We start from the raw sequence: 20700 nt of genomic DNA on the forward strand, positions 1-20700 counted from the left end.
TCATTATGGTTTTCATTTGCATATCCCTTGTGATCCCTGATGTACAGCATTATTTCATATATGCCCATTAGCTATTTATATGAATTCTTTGGAAGAATAGCTAGTCTGGTCCTTTGAATTTATTATTCATTTACTTACTTACAGGTGCTGGGGATCAAATCCACGGCCTTGTGCATGCTAGGCAAATGCTCTGCACTGTTTGCCATTTTTTTTCTAGTGCTGAAGATCAATCCCAGGGCCTTGCACATACTACAAAAGTACTCTACCACGGTGTCACCCCCACCCCAGCACTTCCTTTACCTATTTTTAAATTGGGCTATTTGGGTTTTTTTTCCCCTTCTCAGTTGTATGAGTTCCCTATTTATTTATTTTTGGCTATTAACCCATTATCAGATTTATGGTTTACAAATAATTTCTCCCATTTTTTACTTTTTTATTTGTTTGATAGTTTCCTATGCTTTTAGAAATTGTTTTAGTTTGATATAGCCTTACTTGTTTATTTTGTTGCTTGTGGTTTGGGTGTGAACTCCAAAAAATCATTGCCAAGGTAAGTGTCAGGAAGGTTTTCTTTTGTTTATTTCTAGGAGTTTTCTGGATTGCCTGGCCTGAGGTTTAATTATTTAATCCATTTGGGATGGATTTTCGTGTATGGTGTAAGATAACGGTCCAATTGCATTCTTTTGCATGTGTATGTTTAGTTTTCATAGTATCATTTATATGAGACTCTTTTTCCTGTTGTGTATTCTTGGTACTTTTGTTGAAAATCACTTGACTGTATATACATGGGTTTATTTCTGTGCTTTCTATTCTGTTTTATTGTTCTGCGTGTCTGATTTTATGCCAGAACAACAGTTTGTTTTGGTACTACCTTGCATTGTCAGGTTCATCAATATGAAGAATCAACTCTGGACTCTGTGGCTGTGGGCGGAGTCAGCATCCAGGCCTAGACCCGCCCCAGCCCCGCCCCCGAAGACCCTGCCCCCGGGCCTAGTAGTCACCTCACCTCCGCGCTTGGTTCTGCCTCCTGCCCCCGCTCTGAGTGGATCTCAGGCTCAGCCGCACTCTCGCGCGAGGAAGCTACCATTTCTCTGCCATTAGGGGTTCAGAGTGTCTGATGCCCGAACCCCGCAGTCAGTCTCCTCCGGCTGTAAGTCGCAGGCGGAAGTGACGTGGCTCGCTTCCGTCTTTTCCGGTGCTGACTTCTGGCAGCTGGGTTCCTTTTCACTTTAGTGGTCGTGGGGCTTCCTACGCCTTCAGGGCTGGGTGCGGGGCCGACCGGCGCTGGAAGGGGGCAGTGAAAGTACGCGTTTGACCCGGGACGCCGAGGAGCCTCTCGGGAGACACCTGGCTTGCCCCGCCCCCTCCCGGGCTACCGGGTCTGCGAGGCCGATCGGGCTGTCCAGAGCCACGTCGCGACTGCTGGTAAACGCGCTTCCTCGGGGTTTTTGCAGACACGGCGATTGCCTCTTCAGAAGCCCCCGAGATAGGCTCTGTGGATTATTCCCGGGGAGGAAAGAAGGTCCGGCAATTTGGGTCTTGGTGGCTGCGTCCCCGCGTCCCCACCTGGCGACCCGCGCGCCTGCGTGGAGTAAGCTGCGGGGGTGCTTGCCGGCGGCGTTGGCTTTGAGCGCCCTGTATCCATTTCTGACACGTTACAATTAGAGAGAAAGCCGCGTTGGTAGGTGTCCAGGGAGTGCGTGTTTTCGTCTGCAACCGTAAACGTGGGTAGATCGCGAGCCAGTCCACGAAACAAGCACACTCAGCCATTCTTCTCATTTGACTGCCGGGCTGTGCCTCCCGCAGAGCTTCGCGGTGGCCTGTGGAAGACAGGATGGAGACTTGATTGCACTTAATATTTCAGTTTATCACTTTTCTCTCCAGAAAAATGAACCTTTTTGACTGACCTATTTGAAAAGAAGTATTTGAAAATTGCAGGCATATTGAGCTCTACGTGCTTGGTAATGCGTCTCTTAGAAAATTTTTAAAAATGTTATTCATATATAGGCTGGGTAAAAAAGTAAAAGCATGGTTTTGGTTGTTTTTAGTTCTTATCTCTATTCGAGGTTCATATATTGTAATTGCTTTTTTATTCTCTTTGAAGCTAGAGTAGTGGCTATTGTTTTTGTGTCTTTTTAGGAATCACTCTTTCAGAAAGTCATACTTCTGATTGTATTCTCTTAGTATGTTTCAGTGTTTTTCATTTCTTGTTTTCCTTGTAGATTGAAGAATGCCTGAATGGCTGGCTAAGGCATAGTGACAAAAATTCAATGTAGAGCTGTTCTCAGGGAGCTTGTAAATTAGTGGAGGAGGCTAACATGTAACTAAGGGAATAATGGATTTTTACAAATTAACAAAGGTGGAGAACAGTGTTATTCTCTGATCCTCCTATGGGAGTGAAACTAAGAAAAGAATGATGATTAACCCTAGACCAAGACTACAAGATGCTAGAGTTAGCCATAACAGAATGGAGTAGAAGATGTGAAAGCTTTCTATGAATTGTTGGATTATGTTTTTTGCAGGAGAGAGGGACGTGCATCAAAGATTACTTCCAGGTTTGACACTACAGTTATTTTCTATGGAAAATAAAGCTGAGGAAAGAATTTACTCTTTAATATGTAAATGACAGGGAAACTAAGTTATACATATTCAGATGATATAAGGCAAGATAAAATAAAACATGAATGTGTGTGTGTGTGTGTGTGTGTGTGTTTGTGTTTGTGTTTTTTTTTTTTTCCTGTACTGGGGATTGAATCCAGGGCTTTACACATGCTAGGTAAGTGCTCTGCAACTGAGCTACAACCAATCTTTTAAAAAATTTTTATCCTGAGACAGGGTCTTGCTAAGTTGCCCACATTGACTTGTGATTCCCATGCCTCACCCTCTTGAGTTTTGGGGACAGGCATGTGCCACCACACTAGGCTCTTTTTGTTTGTTTTTCTTTTTTAAAAAAATTTTTAAAAATATTTTAGTTGTTGATAGTCCTTTATTTATTTTACATGGTGCTGAGAATCGAACCCAGTGCCTCACACATGCCAGGCAAGTGCGCTACCACTGAGCCATAGCCCCAGACCTGTTTGTTTTTCTTTTTGAAATAGAGTCTTGCTATCCTGTCCTTACTGGTCTGCAATTCCTGAGCTCAAGTGATCCTTTTGCTTCTGCCTCCTCAGTAGCTGGGATGTGGGCATGTACCACTGGGCACTGTCAACATACTCTTATTATCTTAGTTTCTTTTAGTCAGGAGCCTATACATGGTTAAAGTAGAGTCTCTGCTCAGGATTTCAATTGATTGCAAACAAGTCATTGTTGGGGTTGCAGTCTCATATTGCTTAGCTAGGGAAGCTTACACAGGGAAAAACCTATCTGTAGACTCACTCACTTACAGCTGTAGATTTTGTTGCTTACTGTCTGCTGGAGTCTGTCCTTAGTTCTTAGAAGCTACTTATAGTTTTGCCACATTGCCACTTCATAAGCTAGTTAGAGGAGTATCAGAATCTTAGTGACATAACCTGCACTTTCATTTTAGGGATTATAAAGTAATCATTTGGTAAAGTATTTGTAAAGTTTAGATGTTGTGTATGGGGGCTGGGGATGTGGCTCAAGCGGTAGCACGCTCGCCTGGCATGCGTGCGGCCCGGGTTGGATCCTCAGCACCACATACAAAACAAAGATGTTGTATCCGCCGATAACTAAAAAATAAATATTAAAATTCTCTCTCTCTCTCTCTCTCTTGAAAAAATAAAATAAACATCAGGGTCGGTGACCCTAAAAAAAAAATAGATGTTGTGTATAACAACATCTAAAGAGAGATTGTGGTTGGTGAGTCAAACCATGAGATGACGGGAGAAAGTGGGAGGAGTGTAATAGGAAAATGCAACATGTGAATAGGTGGTCCTTTCCTGGGCTGTGAGTTTGGTGATATGTGGGAAGGAAAACAGTAATCTCCATTAATTTTAGTAATACAGATTTTCCTAGAGCTGTATGGAGGTATACATTTGAGCAGAGAAAAAATAAATTTTGAACTGAGAACAATTGGTGTACCAGGAGCATGGCACAAGCAGACAGTGAGTTCAGGAGGAAAAGCAAAATTATTCTATGTCCATTTTGTGTTTCAGGTGACAGTCTGTGGGCATTGTTTTGTGGAGGTTTAAGTGTAATGGGAGAAGCCATCTCCAACAGCAAGTTCCTGAGTTGGGGCTATGTTTTCTGGGGTGATGTCATTTTTAGCAGTGATACATTGGGCTGAGGTGAAGTCATCAGGGGTGTGGGATTAGGGTATCCTTTTTAAGTAGGTACCCAATGGAGTTAATGTGACCCTCTGGTTGTAAACCAGTAAAGCACCCAAGCCAGTGGTAATAATACCAACGGTTAACAGAATGTTGTTTAGCTATACTTGAGAGAATTTTTTGATTGTGTTATTTTTTTTTTTTCTGCTGGAAGTTTAGATCCTGCTATCATATTTCTAACTCTGAAGAGAAAATGGATGTCCTGGCAAAGCCTTGTTTTATGGCCTAAGTGTATGTGGAAATGTGAGATTTTGATTTACATTTGGGTATCTATCAGTTAAGAAATTCCCAGAGGGGTTTTTGTTTTTCCTTGAATGGGACCAGTTTTTAGGTAATGGCCCAGTAGTTTATAATAAATGTAAGAGATGGGGGCGTTTGTTGATCAGGGCTTCCAATGCTAAGATGAATACCCCATGTTTGGCTACTTAGGTTGTTTCTTGAGTCCTTTCTAGTGGATGGAAAGCAGCAACTCTCCACTAAACTTCATCATGTATGATAGTCAGCAGTGCCCTAGTCTAAGGACTCCAATTATTCTTCAGTTAATTCCAAGGGACTTTTTAGGTAGTCATGGAGGACACTTTGGTAAGAGGCTGATAACAGGAGAAGCCACTGTCTCTTGCAGGTGGAGTATACCAGAGGTCCCATGTTCTGCTCCTTGCTGTCTTAAGGAGGCCTTAGTACTTATGCAAAGCTTGTGGGGTGGTGTTTCCATGACCCAAAGCATAATGGGTAGCTGGGTATGGGAGGTGATAGGCTCAGGGTTTGTGAGATCCTTTATTTCCAAGAGAAACTGGTAGGTGGCCAGTCATACCTATAATGCAAATAGCAGGAGGGCAAGAGGGGCAGTTCCTTACATTAGATGCAATGGGCAACCAATGGCCACCACAACTGGTCTAGAGACTCGAGGAGCATTAAAAAAGATTCCCAGAACCTCTATCTCAAGCTGAGTTTTTGTTTACTCTTTTTTTTTTTTTTTTAATTTGAAGGTGCTAATAGGAGTGTCTGTTGATTTTAGTTTGGACAAAAAGTTTGTGAAATTTTACAAAATGTGGACTATTTTGCCAGAACTCAAAAAAGAGTACTAGAAGATATTGCAGTTATTTGTCCTTCATGAGTGTGCCGGTAGAATCTCCTCAGGGAAAGATGTTATCATTATCATACCTATGTTCCTGCAGAAGATGTATGTCCTCTTTGTTTTCAAAGATATTGCAGGGATGCCAGATCTATTGGATGAGGAAAAGGTGTATTGCATGTCTTTGGAGGTGGGGGCAAGCTGCAGCCTAGAGGCTGTTGAAATAGGCACTGAACAGAACATATTAACCAGATTTATAAGAGGCCAATATTTACTGGGTGTTGAATGGATAGAATCAGAAATTTTAGATGGGGTCCCACCTTAGAGTTGTAGCAACCCATCATGAGGTGACCTTTATTTTCAAATTTAAAAATAGGCAAGGTTGAGCTGACAGATGGAACAGCAGTAGAGATAATCTCCTCTTTATGAACTGGGATTTATGTAAGTTTAAATCCTTGAGGTCCTATTTTAATTTACATTGGGCCATTGTTAATAAACTGTTTTTAATTAGGGATCCCTAGGCCTTATTTTGTGAAACCAGTTTGTGCTAAAGTCTTAATTTAATTATTTCTTATGTTTTAGTATGTTTATTACAATGTTTAGCTATCTAGAGGTACAAGCCATTTTTAATTTTTTTTTTTTTTTTTTTTTTTGGTACTAGGGATTGAATCCAGGAGTACTTAACCACTGAGCCACATCTTCAGACCTTTTTACTTTTAATTTTTTTGATACTGGGTGTTGAACCCAGGCGTGCTTAACCACTGAGAAACATCCCAGCCCTTTTTGTATTTTATTTTGAGACAGGATCTCAGTAAGTTTCTTAGGGCCTCACTAAGTTGCTGAGGCTGGCTTGGAACTTGCAATCCTCCTGCCTCAGCCTCCTGAATTGCTAGGAGTACAGGTGTGTGCCACCATACCTGGCTTATTAGTATTTTTACTGACACTTAAAACTATGTTTAGACAGACATATAATTTATTTGTGTTGGGAACATTCAGATTCCTGTTAATCACTTTGAACTATTCAGTTACTTGTTGTCTACCACAGTTATCCTACTGTGCTATAGAACATCAGAAGTTATTCTTCCTGTCCATCCATGTCTCTGTGCCAATCCATTTTGAAAGATTTTGTGCGTGAGTATAAGAAAAGGAGCAGGATGTGAGGAGAGGTTGCCCAGAGGCTTTGGCCCCCAACCCTGCTCCCTTTTTCCTTTATCAGCCAGAGACAGAAACTAAATACCTAGGCATCAGGTGGCTAAAAGCCTAGAACAAAATGAAAAAGGTGAGGGAAAAGACTGTCATCTCAGATGACTCCCAGCTGAATGGGAATAAAAAACTTAAGTATAGTGCAAATGCCAGTTGAACAAAGATAAAAGTGGCCATAGATTAATTAGTAATTTTATTTTTAATTTCTTTTTTTCTTTATTGTGGTGCTGGGAATTGAACCAAGGGCTTTGTGCATTCTAGGCAAGCACTTTTCCTCTGAGCCACATCTCCAGCCCTAATTAATAATTTTAATATCAAATCCCTAGGTGCCAGGGGAGAAAATACAAGTTAGTTGAATAGATATGAAAATATTTTATTATAAATAGCATGAATGGGGGGGATTGTGGCTCAGTGGCAGAGTGCTTACCTCATACGTGTGAGGCACTGGGTTCTTTTTTTGGTACTAGGGATTGAACCCAGGGGTTTGCTGTTCTGTTCCATTGGTCTCTTGTGTCAGCTTTTATGTCAGTAAAAGGTGATTATCTCCACTACTTCTCCATATGGCAGCACCACATAAAATGAATAAATAAAAAAAATAAAGGTATTGTGTCCATCTACAACTAAAAACAAATTAAAAAAAATAAATAGCATGAAGTAATTATATGACAGATTATACATATGAAAGAAAAATAAAAGAAGTTCCATAATTTGATCTTGTTGAAAATTAAAAATTTATATATTAAACTTTTATGTAACAAAATATATTAAAAAAAATTATTAGGGAGGTTAAGGTAGGAGGATCTCTTGAGTCTAGGAATTCATGGCCAGTCTGGACAACAGAGCAAGACCCTGTCTCAAGGGGGGGAAAAAAAAAGAGATTAAAAAGGGTGTTAGTTGGGATTTGGGCCTGCACAATGTAGGTTTTATTTTATCTTTAAAGTGTGCTAACGTGATCAATTGACAAAATTTCATGAATACATTAATAATGGGGACTCAATTATAGCTATACCTGAGGATCCCACTAAATTTAAATATTGTTCTCCTTACATTCCTAAAGTTACTCAATATGAGAAAATTGGTATGCTTCTCTTTTAACTGCAGGCTTGACTGGATTTCAGAGTCACATACCCACTGCCCTAAAATACTCCACCTATATCCTCTGATAGAATAAATAGTAATTTAAAACTAAAGTCAGTTTTTGTCATTTACAAATTGGTTTCATTTGTGGGCCCTAATTAAAGTAGTTAATATGGCCTCAAATTAAAGCCCTCCAGGATTAAACCTGGTTATATAAAACATAATAAATAAAAGGTGATTATCTCCACTACTTCTCCATATGGCAGGCCATTATTGCCCATTGTTAAATCTGAAAATAAATAAATGGTGCCTCATAATGGATGATTGCAATCTTGAAATAACATGGTTTCATCTAGGAAGGCCCCATAATTAATACTTGGTAGTAGTATTATTAACATTACTGATTGTATTTAATCAAAAACTAGTAATATTTTTTCTCTTATTACAAATTCTGTGTTTTTTTTCCCATTACTTATTTCAGCAGCCTTTCAGCCTCAGTGGGCCTCACCCTCCAAAGGGACACATTTCCTGTTTTACACATGACCTTTGGGGTAACTTAACAATGTTGTAATCACATATTTTCTTTGCAGACAACACTGACTGTATACACCTTTCTCTAGGACTTACAGGTATGACATTACATTAATAATATTCTCCATGGATATTCATTTAATATACTTCTTGATGACACATGAATTCAGCATCTTTTTGTCCTTTTTTGGGTTCTAATGGGAGGATATTCCTCATTTACAAATTTTATATACAAATGAAAATCACCAGGCATTTTTATTAATGCTCTGAGAAACCCCTTTACTCTAGAGGTTTCTACAACCTCATTTAGTTTCTCTTGGAGTTCTCTGGAATACTTATGATGCCCACTAGTTGCCCAACACTGTAAGAAATTGGCCCTTATCAGATCGATAGTTTGCAAATCAACTGACCATAAATGTATGGATTTATTTCTGAGTTTGCTGTTCTGTTTCATTGGTCTCTTGTGTCAGCTTTTATGTCAGTACATGCAGTTTTGCTTGAGATTTCCAGCTGTGTTCTTGCTCAGAGTTCTTTGGCTCTGGTGAGTCTTTTCTGGTTTTATGTGGATTTTAGGATTTAAAAAATATTTCTGGGGGAAATGCCATTGGAATTTTGGAAAGGTTGTCATTAAATCTGTAGATCACTTTGGGTAATTTTTTTTTCCACCTGCCCAAGCCCAAAGAATAGACTAAAAGATATAAGGAACAGTAAAAAATGAGGCTTTACTTTAATAGTAATCTTGCAAGATCAGGTGCCTAGTGGTCAGGGACCCCCACATTGGGTATAACTAGTGATTTATCCCCTAGAGTGCAAGATCCCTCCACTGGTTCCTCATTGGCGGAGTACTATAGAAGGCATAGTAATTTCGAATATCACCGAGGTTTTGCTGTCTCCTATTGGGTTTTTTAAAGAAATATACCTTTAGTTTTCCCCATCTCCCTTTGTTCTCTTGTGATGGGAAAGCCCCCTTGGATTGAGTGCACCCAGTTTCTCTCTGTTGGTCAGGTGGTGGGGCCTTCCTTCTCACCTGCGGTTTGTCAGGGGCCTGTGAATTTTTACCCTCTGTGTTAACTGCCTTGTGATTTTCCATTCTGATCTCCTCTCCAGCCACCTTTCTTACATCCCAAATAATTTTACATTTAAGGCTAAATACCTGTATTCTGAAAATGGACCATTGGGATTTTCTATTTTTCACAAATCCAAGGCCTTGGGCATGCTAGGAAAACCTTTCTACCACTGATCTAAACCCTAGCCCAATAAGGACATTTTAATAATTCTGATCTATGAATATAATTGTCATTTTATTTTTCTTTTTTTTTTGGGTGATACTGGGGATTGAACCTGTTGCCTCACACGCTAAGTCAGGCACTCTATTCCAGAGCTGCATCGCGTTTGGTTGTCATTTTCCATTTTTTGGGTTGTTTTCAATTCTTTCATCAATATTTTATAATTTTCAGAGTACATATTTTTGATCTTCATGAATAGATTTTTTTCTTCAGTATTTTTTTTGTAGTTGCTGTAAATGGGATTGTTTTCAATTTTTTTTTAATTTTTATTTTGAGGTGATTTCAAACCCATAGTCTTGTGCATACTTGGCAGGAACTCTGCCACTGAGCTACATCCCTAGCCCCCAACCATGTTTTTTTTTTTTAATTTTTGGTACCGGGATTGAACCCAGGGCTGCTTAACTACCGAGCCACATCTCTAGCCCTTTTTGTATTTTATTTAGGACAGTGTCTCAATAAGTTGCTTAGGGCCTCACTAAGTCGCTGAGGCTGGCTTTGAACTCATGATCCTCCTGCCTCAGCTTCCTGAGCTGCTGGGATTATAGGCATATGCCACTGTGCCTGGCTGTCGCCAGAATTTAAAAAAAGTATTTTTGATCTGAAGTTTGTTGATCAAACTTCAGATATAGTCTACGGCCACACCACGCTGAATGTGCCCAATCTTATCTGAATCTACTATGTGGAACCTGTGGATAGAGAGGGCTAACTGCATTTTGATGAGGATATTTGCATTTATGTTCATCATGCATATTGATCTATTTTGTTTTTTTGTTTTGTTTTACTTTTGAGTACCAGGGATTGAACTTGGGGGCATTCAACCACTAAGCCACATCCCCAGCCCTATTTTGAATTTTATTTAGAGACAGGTCTTACTGAGTTGCTTAGTGCCTCACTTTTTGCTGAGGCTGGCTTTGAACTTGTTATCCTCCTGCCTCAGCCTCCTGAGCTGCTGGGATTACAGGCATGCACCACTGCACCCAGCATCATACGTATTGATCTGTAATTTTCTTGTGTCATATTGTCCTTGCTTGATGTTTGATGAATAATAAGTAATGCTTATTGATAAATGGTTGATATCTACAGGAACACATATAACCTTCTATACAGAGGAACAGAGATTGCCACCATCCCCTTAAATGCGTAAGCTACCTTGATGTGTCCTTGGAATCACAGGCCTATTTCACCATCAGCTCTACGGGATGGAAGCCATTAATTTGTCCTGTGGTAAGTTCTGCTGATGTTATTTTTCAGAGTCTCTATATAGTATATTTCTAGTTCTCTGGGCTTGATGCTGCTGCTTGTTCATTTCAGGGATACTAAAGTCAGCAGAGAGGGCTCTTTTGTAAGTCAGCCCCCAGGTATGTTTGCTTTAGTTATAGGTGCTACATGATTTCATTATGAGTTCTATCACCATAGGCAGTTAAAGAGGTGTATTTCTCAGGGTTTACAGTTCTTCATCTGTAAAATGAGACCATTAAACTTTTTCTGATGGGTGGCATGGCTCAATATCTCTTTTTCTGGCTCTAGTTGTGACACATTGCTCTGGCATTGTAGCATTTATTTATTTTTATGTGGTGATGAGGATCATTGCCTCACATGTGCTAGACAAGCACTCTACTACTGAGCCACAACTCTAGCCCCCTTTTTTTTTGTACCAGGGATTGAACCCAGGGTGCTTAGCCACTGAGCCATACCCCCAACCTGTTTTATTTTTTTATTTTGAGACAAGGTCTCACTAAGTTGCTCAAAAGCCTTGCTAAATTGCTCAGGGCCTCTCTAAGTTGCTGAGGCTGGCTTTGAACTTGCGGTTCTCCTGCATCAGACTCTTGAGTTGCTGGGATTGATAGCTGTGCTCCATTGCACATTTTTACACAAATGCCTATAGGGATTTATTTATGACCATCAAAACTGGGAGTAATCTAAATGGGGCATTATCCATGTGCCTGGAGAATGAATAAACTGGTATTTCCATACAATGGAATCCTACTCAGCAGTAAAAAGGAATGGACAGCTAACATCTGCAGCCACATAGACAAATCTCAAATGCTTCTACTAAATACAAAAATGACAAACTCATGCTACATACCTTATTATTCCAATTACGCAACATTCTGGATCAGGTGAGTCAACACACTGGTTTGTGAGCCAAATCTAGTTCCATTTTTATACAGAATGTAAGCTAAGTATTTACATTTTTAACTAATTAAAGAAAAATAAAAATTTTAGAGGGGCTGGGATTATGACTCAGCGGTAGAGCGCTCACCTTGCATGTGCAAGGCCCTGGATTCGATCCTCAGCACCAAATAAATAAATAAATAAATAATAAATAAAGATATTGTGTCCATCTACAACTAAGAAAAAAATTATAGAAAATTCAGAGTCCAAAATATTGAAATACATCCATGTTCATTCTTTTACATTTTATATATTATCTTTGGCTACTTTCCTACTATAGTGGCAGAGCTGAGTAGTTGCTACAGAGATTATATAGACCAGAAAGCTTAAAATATTTATATGGCATTACCAGAAAGTTTGCTGGCTGATGCTACTGCGACAAAAAACAGTTAATTTGATTAACATTTAGTGCTCAGGGTTGCCAGGGTAAAGTGATGGGGTTGACCAGGAGGGCTTTGTTCAGAGGGTGACAAAAACATTATATCTTATCTGTGATAGTTACATGAGTACATTAGTTAAAAACTCAAAGCTTGACAAAAGTGGATTTTTAAATACTTTTAAAATAATTTTTAAAAAACAAGAGGAACAGAAAATGTCAGTGGTTGCCAGAGGGTAGGGGATAGGCAGCACAGGGTAATCTTTTGGGTGATGTGGCTGGCACAGTGATAGGTGTCTGTAATTCCAGCTATTAGGGAGGCTGAATTTGAGACTAGCCTGGGCAACATGAGATCCTGTCTTAAACAAAACACAGCAAAATGAAAATTCCCCCAAATTATACATTTGTCAAAATTCATAGACTTGAAACTAAAAAGGGTGATTTTACTGGATGTAAATGCAGAAGAAGCATTTCTGTGTTTCATTTGATAATTTGGGAGCTTCTCTGGGAATATAAGTGGGCTTTTGGTTTTTGGTACTGGGGAACCTATCCTGGTGCTGCTAAGTATACACCCACTGCTGAGCAAAACCCCCAGAAAGAAATGCTTGCTTTTAACTTTCACAAAACTCTCAGGTAATAAGCAAAGGATTAGAACAAAAGGATCCTAAAACTAGTTCCACAAAGCATGTTACTATAAAAATATGTACAGATCTTTAATAGAAAAGTATATTTCTTTTTTTATTTTATTATTTTTGAAAAATTTTTTTAGATGTTGATGAACCTTTCTTTTGTTCATTTATTTATATATTTGGTGCCAGGAATCGAACCCAGTGCCTCACACATGCTAGGCAAGTGCTCTACCACTGAGCCATAACCTCAGCCCAAGAAAAATATGTTTCTTTACAATAAAAAAATAAAATTTGAATAGTCAAAATTTAAAAAAAATACATAAACAGAGGTGAGAGGCAATGTATGACTTAGGAACTACATATTTAGCTAAAACTAAATCCAGTTCTTTATAAGAACTAATTTCAGAATATAAATCGTATATAAATCCACAGCTTATCCAGAAACTCTTCAGAATCTGTCTGCAAGTTCAAGGGGAAGTACAGTGGTGTCAGCTGCAGGGTGGCCTGTCACTGCAGTTGCACTATTTTCCCTTCAGCTTTTCATGGCATAGATGCAGGAGATGCTCAGTCTTAGCCATGAAGGAATATGCTGTACTGGAAGTTTCTGGAAAAGGAGACCAAAGCCACATGGTGATGTGCTTGCTTCAAAGGAACAGGGCTCACCCAGGAGGGTCCTCGCCAGGTGATTTCTAGATTTCACTTCCATCATCATTGTCCTCATGCTCTTCCTTTTTAAACATTTTCAGGTACTTACTAGCTAAAATCTTCTTTGGTAATATATCTGCAAGAAACTGAAAAGTTTTTGACTCTTCTGCAGTATTTGCTAAATTGCTGTTAAGTCAGTGTTCTTTCTTTTCCACGACTATATTGGTAGGATAGGTGGCTAGGTACTGAACAGAGACCCCCTTTAACCATGCACTGAACTAGTAGGGCGGAAACCATCTAGAGAAAGTTGAAGCAATTAACTGTGTGACTTAAACACCATCCAGCCTTGGCACAGGAAGGCTGTGGTCCTCACTCATCCACACAAGTTGCTCCAGGACCAGCAGGGGCTGGGCGAGCCACACACATCCTGGCTCCCAGCCATTCTGCCTACATGTGGGCAAGGCGAGCCCTGGGGGCTGTGGTGGCTACCTCAGCCCCTTTGCCACCAAGCAGTGGGCAGCAGAAAAATGGACTGAAGTCTTTTTGGCCTGGTCAGGGAACAGTGGACATCCTCTCCAGTCTGCCCGTTTGACTGTGGGACCCTGTGTACTGGGGTCAGCAGGAACGGCGCAGTGCCTGTGAACATGGGTTGTGGCGGGGCTAGCGTGTTTTCCTGAGTGGGCTGGCTTATGTGGGAATTTTGAACTAGAATGGAATGACCTTTAGGCATGTGAGTGTGGGAATAATGGTCACTTCTGGATTTTTTATGCCTTTTTTCCCCCTCTTCCTACTAGGCTTATTTTCTAGGGGCCCCATCTGCCTTCATGAAGAAAAGACAGAGGCAGAAAGGATGGTGGTTGATGGCCTGACAAATTGTTACCAGGTAGGAAGAATGTATTATCCTCCCAAATGGCATACTTCCTAGCTCCAGGTAGATATTTTCATCTAGGTGTTCTTGTCTGCAGGGATTCTTAAAGCATATAAAGTCTCCCTGAAGGACTGAGTCCAAGTTGAATTTCTCCTGAGAATGCAGCCTCTTATATTGGGGAACAATTATCCTGAAAATCGTCCTGGGATTTCTTTTTTTTAAAAAATATTTTATTGTTATTTTTTTAGTTGTAGATAGACACAATATCTTTATTTTATTTTTATGTGGTGCTGAGGATCGAACCCAGGGACTTGCACATGCTAGGCGAGTGCGCTACCATTGAGCCACAATCCCAGCCCGTCCCGGCATTTCTTTGCACCAACTGCATGTCTCACATTTTGCTGAGGGTTGTGATAGATGATAGGAAGGTGAATGTTTCATTTTATGAAAGACTTTATTTATTTATCATTTATTGAATGTATAAAATGTGATATATGTGTGAATATATATATATTTTTTAAAATTTAATTTAATTTTTTATTTTTGGGTACTGGGGATTGAACCCAGGGACACTCAACCACTGAACCACATCTCCAGCCCTTTTTGTATTTTATTTAGAGACAGGGGCAATCCTCTTTGAATTGGCAATCCTCTTGCCTCAGCTTTCCAAGCTGCTGGGATTACAGTATGCCATGGCTCCCGGCCAGGAGTATATTTTAATAGAGGAAAGTAAGATGAGAAAGAGCTCCTGGTCTGGTTGTGGTGAGATACATTCATGTTTTCAGTGTGCCATTCAAGCCATATGAGTGGAGAAGATGAATAGTGGGTGAGTGTGCAAACAAAGAGTCTCTAGAACCATGAAACTCTGAGGTAGATATTGGGAGAACTTCCAACTCTGTTTAGGCATTGGGTTATCCATTCTCATTCTCAGTGAACTTTATGGAGATGTTTCTTGGCTCAAACTGGAATGTGTGTGTTATAGGAGTCTGTGACCTTTGAGGATGTGGTTTTAGACTTCACCCAGGAGGAATGGGCTTTACTGGACCAAACTCAGAGAAACCTGTACAGAGAGGTGATGCTGGAGAACTACCAGAACCTGGTGGCTGTAGGTAAGACTGCCATCATTACTGCATCTCATAAAACAGAAGTATAATGTGTTTTTACTGTTTTGCAATATCAGTGATGTCAACTGTGAGGAAAATAACTGGCATAGTCCCAGTCCCAATATGTTGTTATCTACTGTGGTGGTTTTTAAGATGTGGTCCTAGGATCAATAGTTTCATTATTATTCTCTCATAAAAGTGCATCTTCAGCCTCCATCTTTGGTGTACTGAATCAGAAACTCTTCAGTTGGGACTCTGTCATCTGTGTTTTAACAGTTCCTCCATAGAATCTGATACACTGTAAGGTTTTAAGAATGACTTGTGTAGATTTTCCCCATGTTTACAAAATCTTTTTGTTTCACTTTATTTCCTATTTGATTAACATTTAGTGCTTTGTAAATGTCTACATAATCATCAGTCTGGGTTTCAGGGATCAGATATTAAGAGGGGGTATTTGCATATGAAGTCTTTTTTCAGTAATCATTTCACTTCTGTCTTTAGAACCATAGATCCTAAATCATGGGAAAGTTTATGATCTTTTGAATGAGCCACTTCCATTAATGCATCTTTCCTCATGTACAGGATGTCAGCTCATCAAACCCAGCCTGATTTCTTGTTTGGAGGCAGAAGAAGAGTTGAGGACAGTGGAGAGAGGTGTCATCCAAGGTAAGTATTTGTGAAAAATAGTTCTGGTCAATGGGAAGTTCATTATGTTTGCAGTATTAAAGGAATTTTCTTTTTTATGATGCCAGGGGTGGAATATAGGGTCTTGAACATGTTAAGCAAAAGCTCTACCACTGGGGACACTTTATTTTTTGCAGTACTGGGGTTGGAACCCAGGGGAGCTCTACTATTGAGCTACATCCCCAGGCCTTTTTTAAAAAAATATTTATTATTATTATTTTTCCAGTTTTAGGTGGACACAATATCTTCATTTTATTTTTATGTGGTACTGAGGATCGAACCCAGTGCTTCATGAATGCTAAGGCGAGCACTCTACCACTGAGCCCAAACCCTAGCACCCCCAGCCCTTTTTATTCTTTATTGTGAGACAGGGTCTTTGCTAAGTTGCTCAAACTGCCTCAAACTTTCAATCCTCCTGACTCAGCTTTCAGAGTTGCTGGGATTATAGGCCTGTACCACTGCCTAACCAGAGGAAACTAAAAAATACCCTTTGAGTGAGAAGGCCGAGGCTATTGGACTTGGAAGCTTTGGGATATCTTCACATTCTAGTACTCCATTACTTCCCGTTTATTCCAGACATTCTTACAGTCTCAGCCAGTGACTTGCTCTTTCTTCTTTGAGTTTATGTTTTTCACGTATGGTTTTTGTTCATACCTTTCTTAGTTTCCTTTCCTAATAATACTGTTTCTGTTTAACAGGACATTTAATTTTCAGAATAAGTTATTAATTTCTAAATTTTGACCCATGTCCTTGTGACTGTCAAATTTTATTTTATTTTAGTTATTATTGTCATTATTTTGTTACTGGGAATTGAACCCAGGGCCTCATACATGCTAATACCAAGCTGCTTCCCTTGCCCCTTGAATTTTAGATATAGCCAAACTACTTGAATATATTCTGGCTTTGTTTTTTAGCATATTAATATGAAAACAGGTACAAATGAGATGTATCATTTTTAACTTTTCCACCTGACTATTTTATCGTGGAAACACTTTTATATGTTTTTCTGTTTTACTTCAGAATGGGCAGCACTTCGACAGGATGTGTTTTGGTTAAAAATGACAAGTGGGATACAACTGGTAAGATTCACAATGGATATTTCTCTTTTATTTCTTAATTGTAGATGGACAATACTTTTATTTTATTTATTTATTTTTATGTGTTGCTGAGGATGGAACCCAGTACCTTACATGTGAGGCAAGTGGTCTACTACTGAGCTGCAACCTCTGCCCTGAATATTTCTTATTTTCCACGTTTAGAGAGGAATGGGCATTACATGATGGAAATTAGTGCCAGCGAGAGATATTTGGGAGAAATAACCTTTACCCATAGGGAGCAGGTTTCTAAAGAGATGCCCAGAACCTTAAAACTTCAGAGTTTCCTCATGGATATATTACCACCCACAGAACTGGACATTGAATGTTTAAAATAATCTTAAGAAAACCTACAGAGATTCTTTCACGCAGATGGCATGGGGTTTTTGCAGTAGGGTTCCTTTACTCATAGGCAGTGAAACTCAGAGGGCAATAACTATGTACATATTTTTTGAAAATAACAAAAATCATAATCATCATAATGTTTTTGTCTTGACATGGGTGGAATCTACAAATAAGTTTGAAAATTTTCTTATTCACCATTCATTTTTTATTTTCGAATCAATAGGCAAGTTGCCACAATGGAGAGGAGCTGTATGACTTTAAGCCACATGGAGAAATCTTCAAAGGACACTCACACTTTCTGACAAACATGGGTACTCAAAACAGAGGGAACACTTGGGATTATGATCAGTTTGGAAATGACTTTCCTACTCTGCACAAGGAAACTTCTGCAGAGAAACTCGCTGTGTTCAGTCAATATAGAAAAGATTGCAGTGTGACTCCTAGTGGCGCTTATCAGGCAACTTGTATGCAAGCCAGAGCATTTGAATGCAGTGACTTTGGGCAAGCTTTTGTTAGTCAGTCTCACCTTCCGTCACAGGGTAGAATTCACAGTGAGGACAAACTGTTCCAGTGGGAGCAGTGTGGTGATGCCTTTAGCCACTCCAGGAGCCGAGGTACACATGTGCAAACATACACTGGGAAAAAAGCCTATGAGTGTAAGGAATGCGGGAAAAGTTTTAAATATTCTGCCAATCTTAACATTCATATGCGAACCCATACAGGAGAGAAACCTTATCAATGTAAGGAATGTGGGAAAGCCTTTTCTAGGTGTTATCCACTAACTCAGCATTTAAAAACCCACACTGAAGAAAAGCCCTTTGAATGTAAGGTTTGTGGGAAATGCTTTAGAAATTCTTCATGCCTTAATGATCACTTTCGAGTTCACACTGGAATAAAACCCTACAAATGTAAGGACTGTGGCAAAGCTTTCACAGGGCGCTCCGGCCTTAGTAAACACTTACCGACTCACACTGGAGAGAAACCATATGAGTGTAAGGAATGTGAGAAAGCCTTCACTTCATCCTCAGGCCTTATCAAACACATGAAAAGTCACACAGGAGAGAGACCCTTTGAATGTGACCATTGCGGGAAAGCTTTTGCTTCTTCTTCATCCCTAATTACACATTTGAGAACACACACTGGAGAAAAGCCCTTTGAATGTAAGGTATGTGGGAAAGCATTTACGTGTTCTTCTTATCTTCGCATTCATATGCGAACTCACACTGGAGAAAAACCCTATGTATGTAAGGAATGTGGCAGAGCCTTCACTGAGCGCACAAGCCTCACTAAACATTTACGAACACACACTGGAGAGAACCCCTTTGAGTGTGACATGTGTGGGAAAGCGTTTGCATGTTCCTCCTATCTTCACAATCATGTGCGAACTCACACGGGAGAGAAACCTTATGTATGTAAGGAATGTGGGAAAGCCTTCACTGTTTCCTCACACCTAAGTAAACATGTAAGAATTCACACAGGAGAGAAACCCCATAAATGTGAGGCATGTGGGAAAGCCTTCACTGTGCGCTCAGGTCTCACTAAACACGTACGAACTCACACTGGGGAGAAGCCCTATGATTGTAAGGAATGTGGGAAAGCCTTCACTACATCCTCAGGCCTCATTGAACATATAAGAAGCCACACAGGAGAGAAACCCTACGAATGTGACCAATGTGGGAAAGCCTTTGCTTCCTCCTCATATCTTATTGCACATTTAAGAATCCATACTGGAGAGAAGCCCTTTGAATGTAATATGTGTGGGAAAGCATTTACGTGTTCCTCCTACCTTCACATTCACATGCGAACTCACACTGGAGAGAAACCCTATGAATGCAAAGAATGTGGGAAAGCCTTTACTGTTTACTCACACCTAAGTAAGCATGTGAGAATTCACAATGGAGCAAAACCCTATAAATGTAAGGATTATGGGATGGCCTTTAGTAGTTCTTCTCATCTTACTGAGCATATGGAAACACTGGCGAGAAACCCTTTGGATGTGAGGAACGAGGAAACTGCTTTAGGAAGCCCTCTTGCCTTAGTAATACGTTCAGATTCACAGTGGCAAGAAACCTTATCAATGTAAGCCATGTATAAAGTATTCATCTGTCACAGTTCACATCAAAGTCCTGGAAGAACTCACATTCCAAGCTGCCCCATGATCTTAAGAAGTGTGGGGAAGTCATCAGAAGCTGCTCACAATCAACATGTAAGAACTCATCTTGAAGCTGTACCATGTCAGAAACATAGAAAGCTGTCAACTATTTTTTGGGATCTCCTGTGGAGAGAAACCTTATAGATATAAGATATGGAAAAGTTGTAGTTCTGCTAAGTGTTCTGATGGTCACCTACGATACCCAATGGAGAAAGAATTCATGAAAGTAAAAAGTATTTGCAAGTCATTTTTTATATTACATTATTCTTCAATTTTTAATAAACGTGATATTCACACTTAAGAGAAGTTGTTCATCTATGGGATATGAGAATTGCTTCCCTGGATCCTGAAATGCTGTTGGAGATGTGGTTTTCTTTGTGGCGGTATAGATTTCTTTTGAACATTTGGCAGTTTCAGTATTTCAAATATTTTGAATATTTGTGTACTCTTATGACTTTTCAGTTTTAAATGTTTAATTACTGCTCTTTTACTTTTTCTCCAAATATTACTGAGATATGACTGATAACTAAAATTGTATATATTTAGGGTATAGAATCTGATGTACAAAATATGTTTGTGAAACGATTACTACAATCAAGCTAATTAAAATGTCCCTTATGCGATATGGTGATCTTTTATTTTTGGTGTTGTGTAACACTTCCTACTGTCTTAGCACATTCAGTTTTACAGCACATTTTTTTATTAACTATATTCACCATGCTGCATATAAGGTCTCAAGAACTTACTCGTAACTGAGAGTTTTTACCATCTCATTTATCCCTTCCCCTAGCTGCTGGTTACCACAATTGTATTTTTCTTTCTGTGGGTTTTAGGTTCCTTTTTTGTTTTGTTTTTATTTTTTTTGTTCTTTTTATATATACATGACAGTAGAACGTATTTTGACATACATACATGGAGTATAACTTATTCTAATTAGAATTCCATTTTTGTGGTTGTATTGACTTTTATATTCTGTATTTAAGTATGATCACATAGTATTTGTGTTTTTTTATCTGACTTATTTCACATAGCATAATGTCCTCCAGATTCACCCCTGTTGCCCTAAATGGCAGAATTTTCTTCTCTTTTTAAGGGTAAATATTCCCTCCTTCCTCGCCCCCCCCCCCCAAAACAACATACAATTTCTTTATCCCTTCATCCATCAAGGAACACTTAG

At 39.4% G+C, this 20700-nt stretch overlaps 1 protein-coding gene across 2 annotated transcripts; it reads left to right on the plus strand.

Moving 5' to 3' along the window:
- Window positions 1–1182: 1182 nt before the first annotated feature.
- On the plus strand, window positions 1183–20146 carry LOC114107849 (zinc finger protein 266-like). 2 transcript variants are annotated; one of them, XM_071602895.1, is made up of 8 exons: window positions 1183–1422; window positions 10536–10676; window positions 13169–13314; window positions 14072–14160; window positions 15128–15254; window positions 15831–15914; window positions 16953–17011; window positions 17595–20146. In XM_071602895.1, exons 3-8 carry the CDS (start codon window positions 13209–13211, stop codon window positions 19452–19454), a joined length of 2325 nt encoding a protein of 774 aa, XP_071458996.1. In that variant the 5' UTR covers window positions 1183–1422; window positions 10536–10676; window positions 13169–13208; the 3' UTR covers window positions 19455–20146. The 2 variants fall into 2 exon arrangements, with proteins under 2 accessions (XP_071458996.1, XP_027811117.2); XM_027955316.2 differs by lacking the exon at window positions 13169–13314.
- Window positions 20147–20700: the final 554 nt, after the last annotated feature.

This window comes from Marmota flaviventris, chromosome 1, assembly GCF_047511675.1.
Source record: "Marmota flaviventris isolate mMarFla1 chromosome 1, mMarFla1.hap1, whole genome shotgun sequence".
NCBI classification, from domain to species: Eukaryota; Metazoa; Chordata; class Mammalia; order Rodentia; family Sciuridae; genus Marmota; species Marmota flaviventris.

What these genes read in the sequence shown, in the direction of transcription:
- LOC114107849 (XM_071602895.1), top strand. Translation starts at nt 13,209, where the DNA reads ATGAAGGAATATGCTGTACTGGAAGTTTCTGGAAAAGGAGACCAAAGC. An exon ending in CCCAGGAGGGTCCTCGCCAG is followed by an intron (nt 13,315 to 14,071) that starts GTGATTTCTAGA and finishes TCTTCCTACTAG; the next exon opens with GCTTATTTTCTAGGGGCCCC. An exon ending in TGACAAGTGGGATACAACTG is followed by an intron (nt 17,012 to 17,594) that starts GTAAGATTCACA and finishes TCGAATCAATAG; the next exon opens with GCAAGTTGCCACAATGGAGA.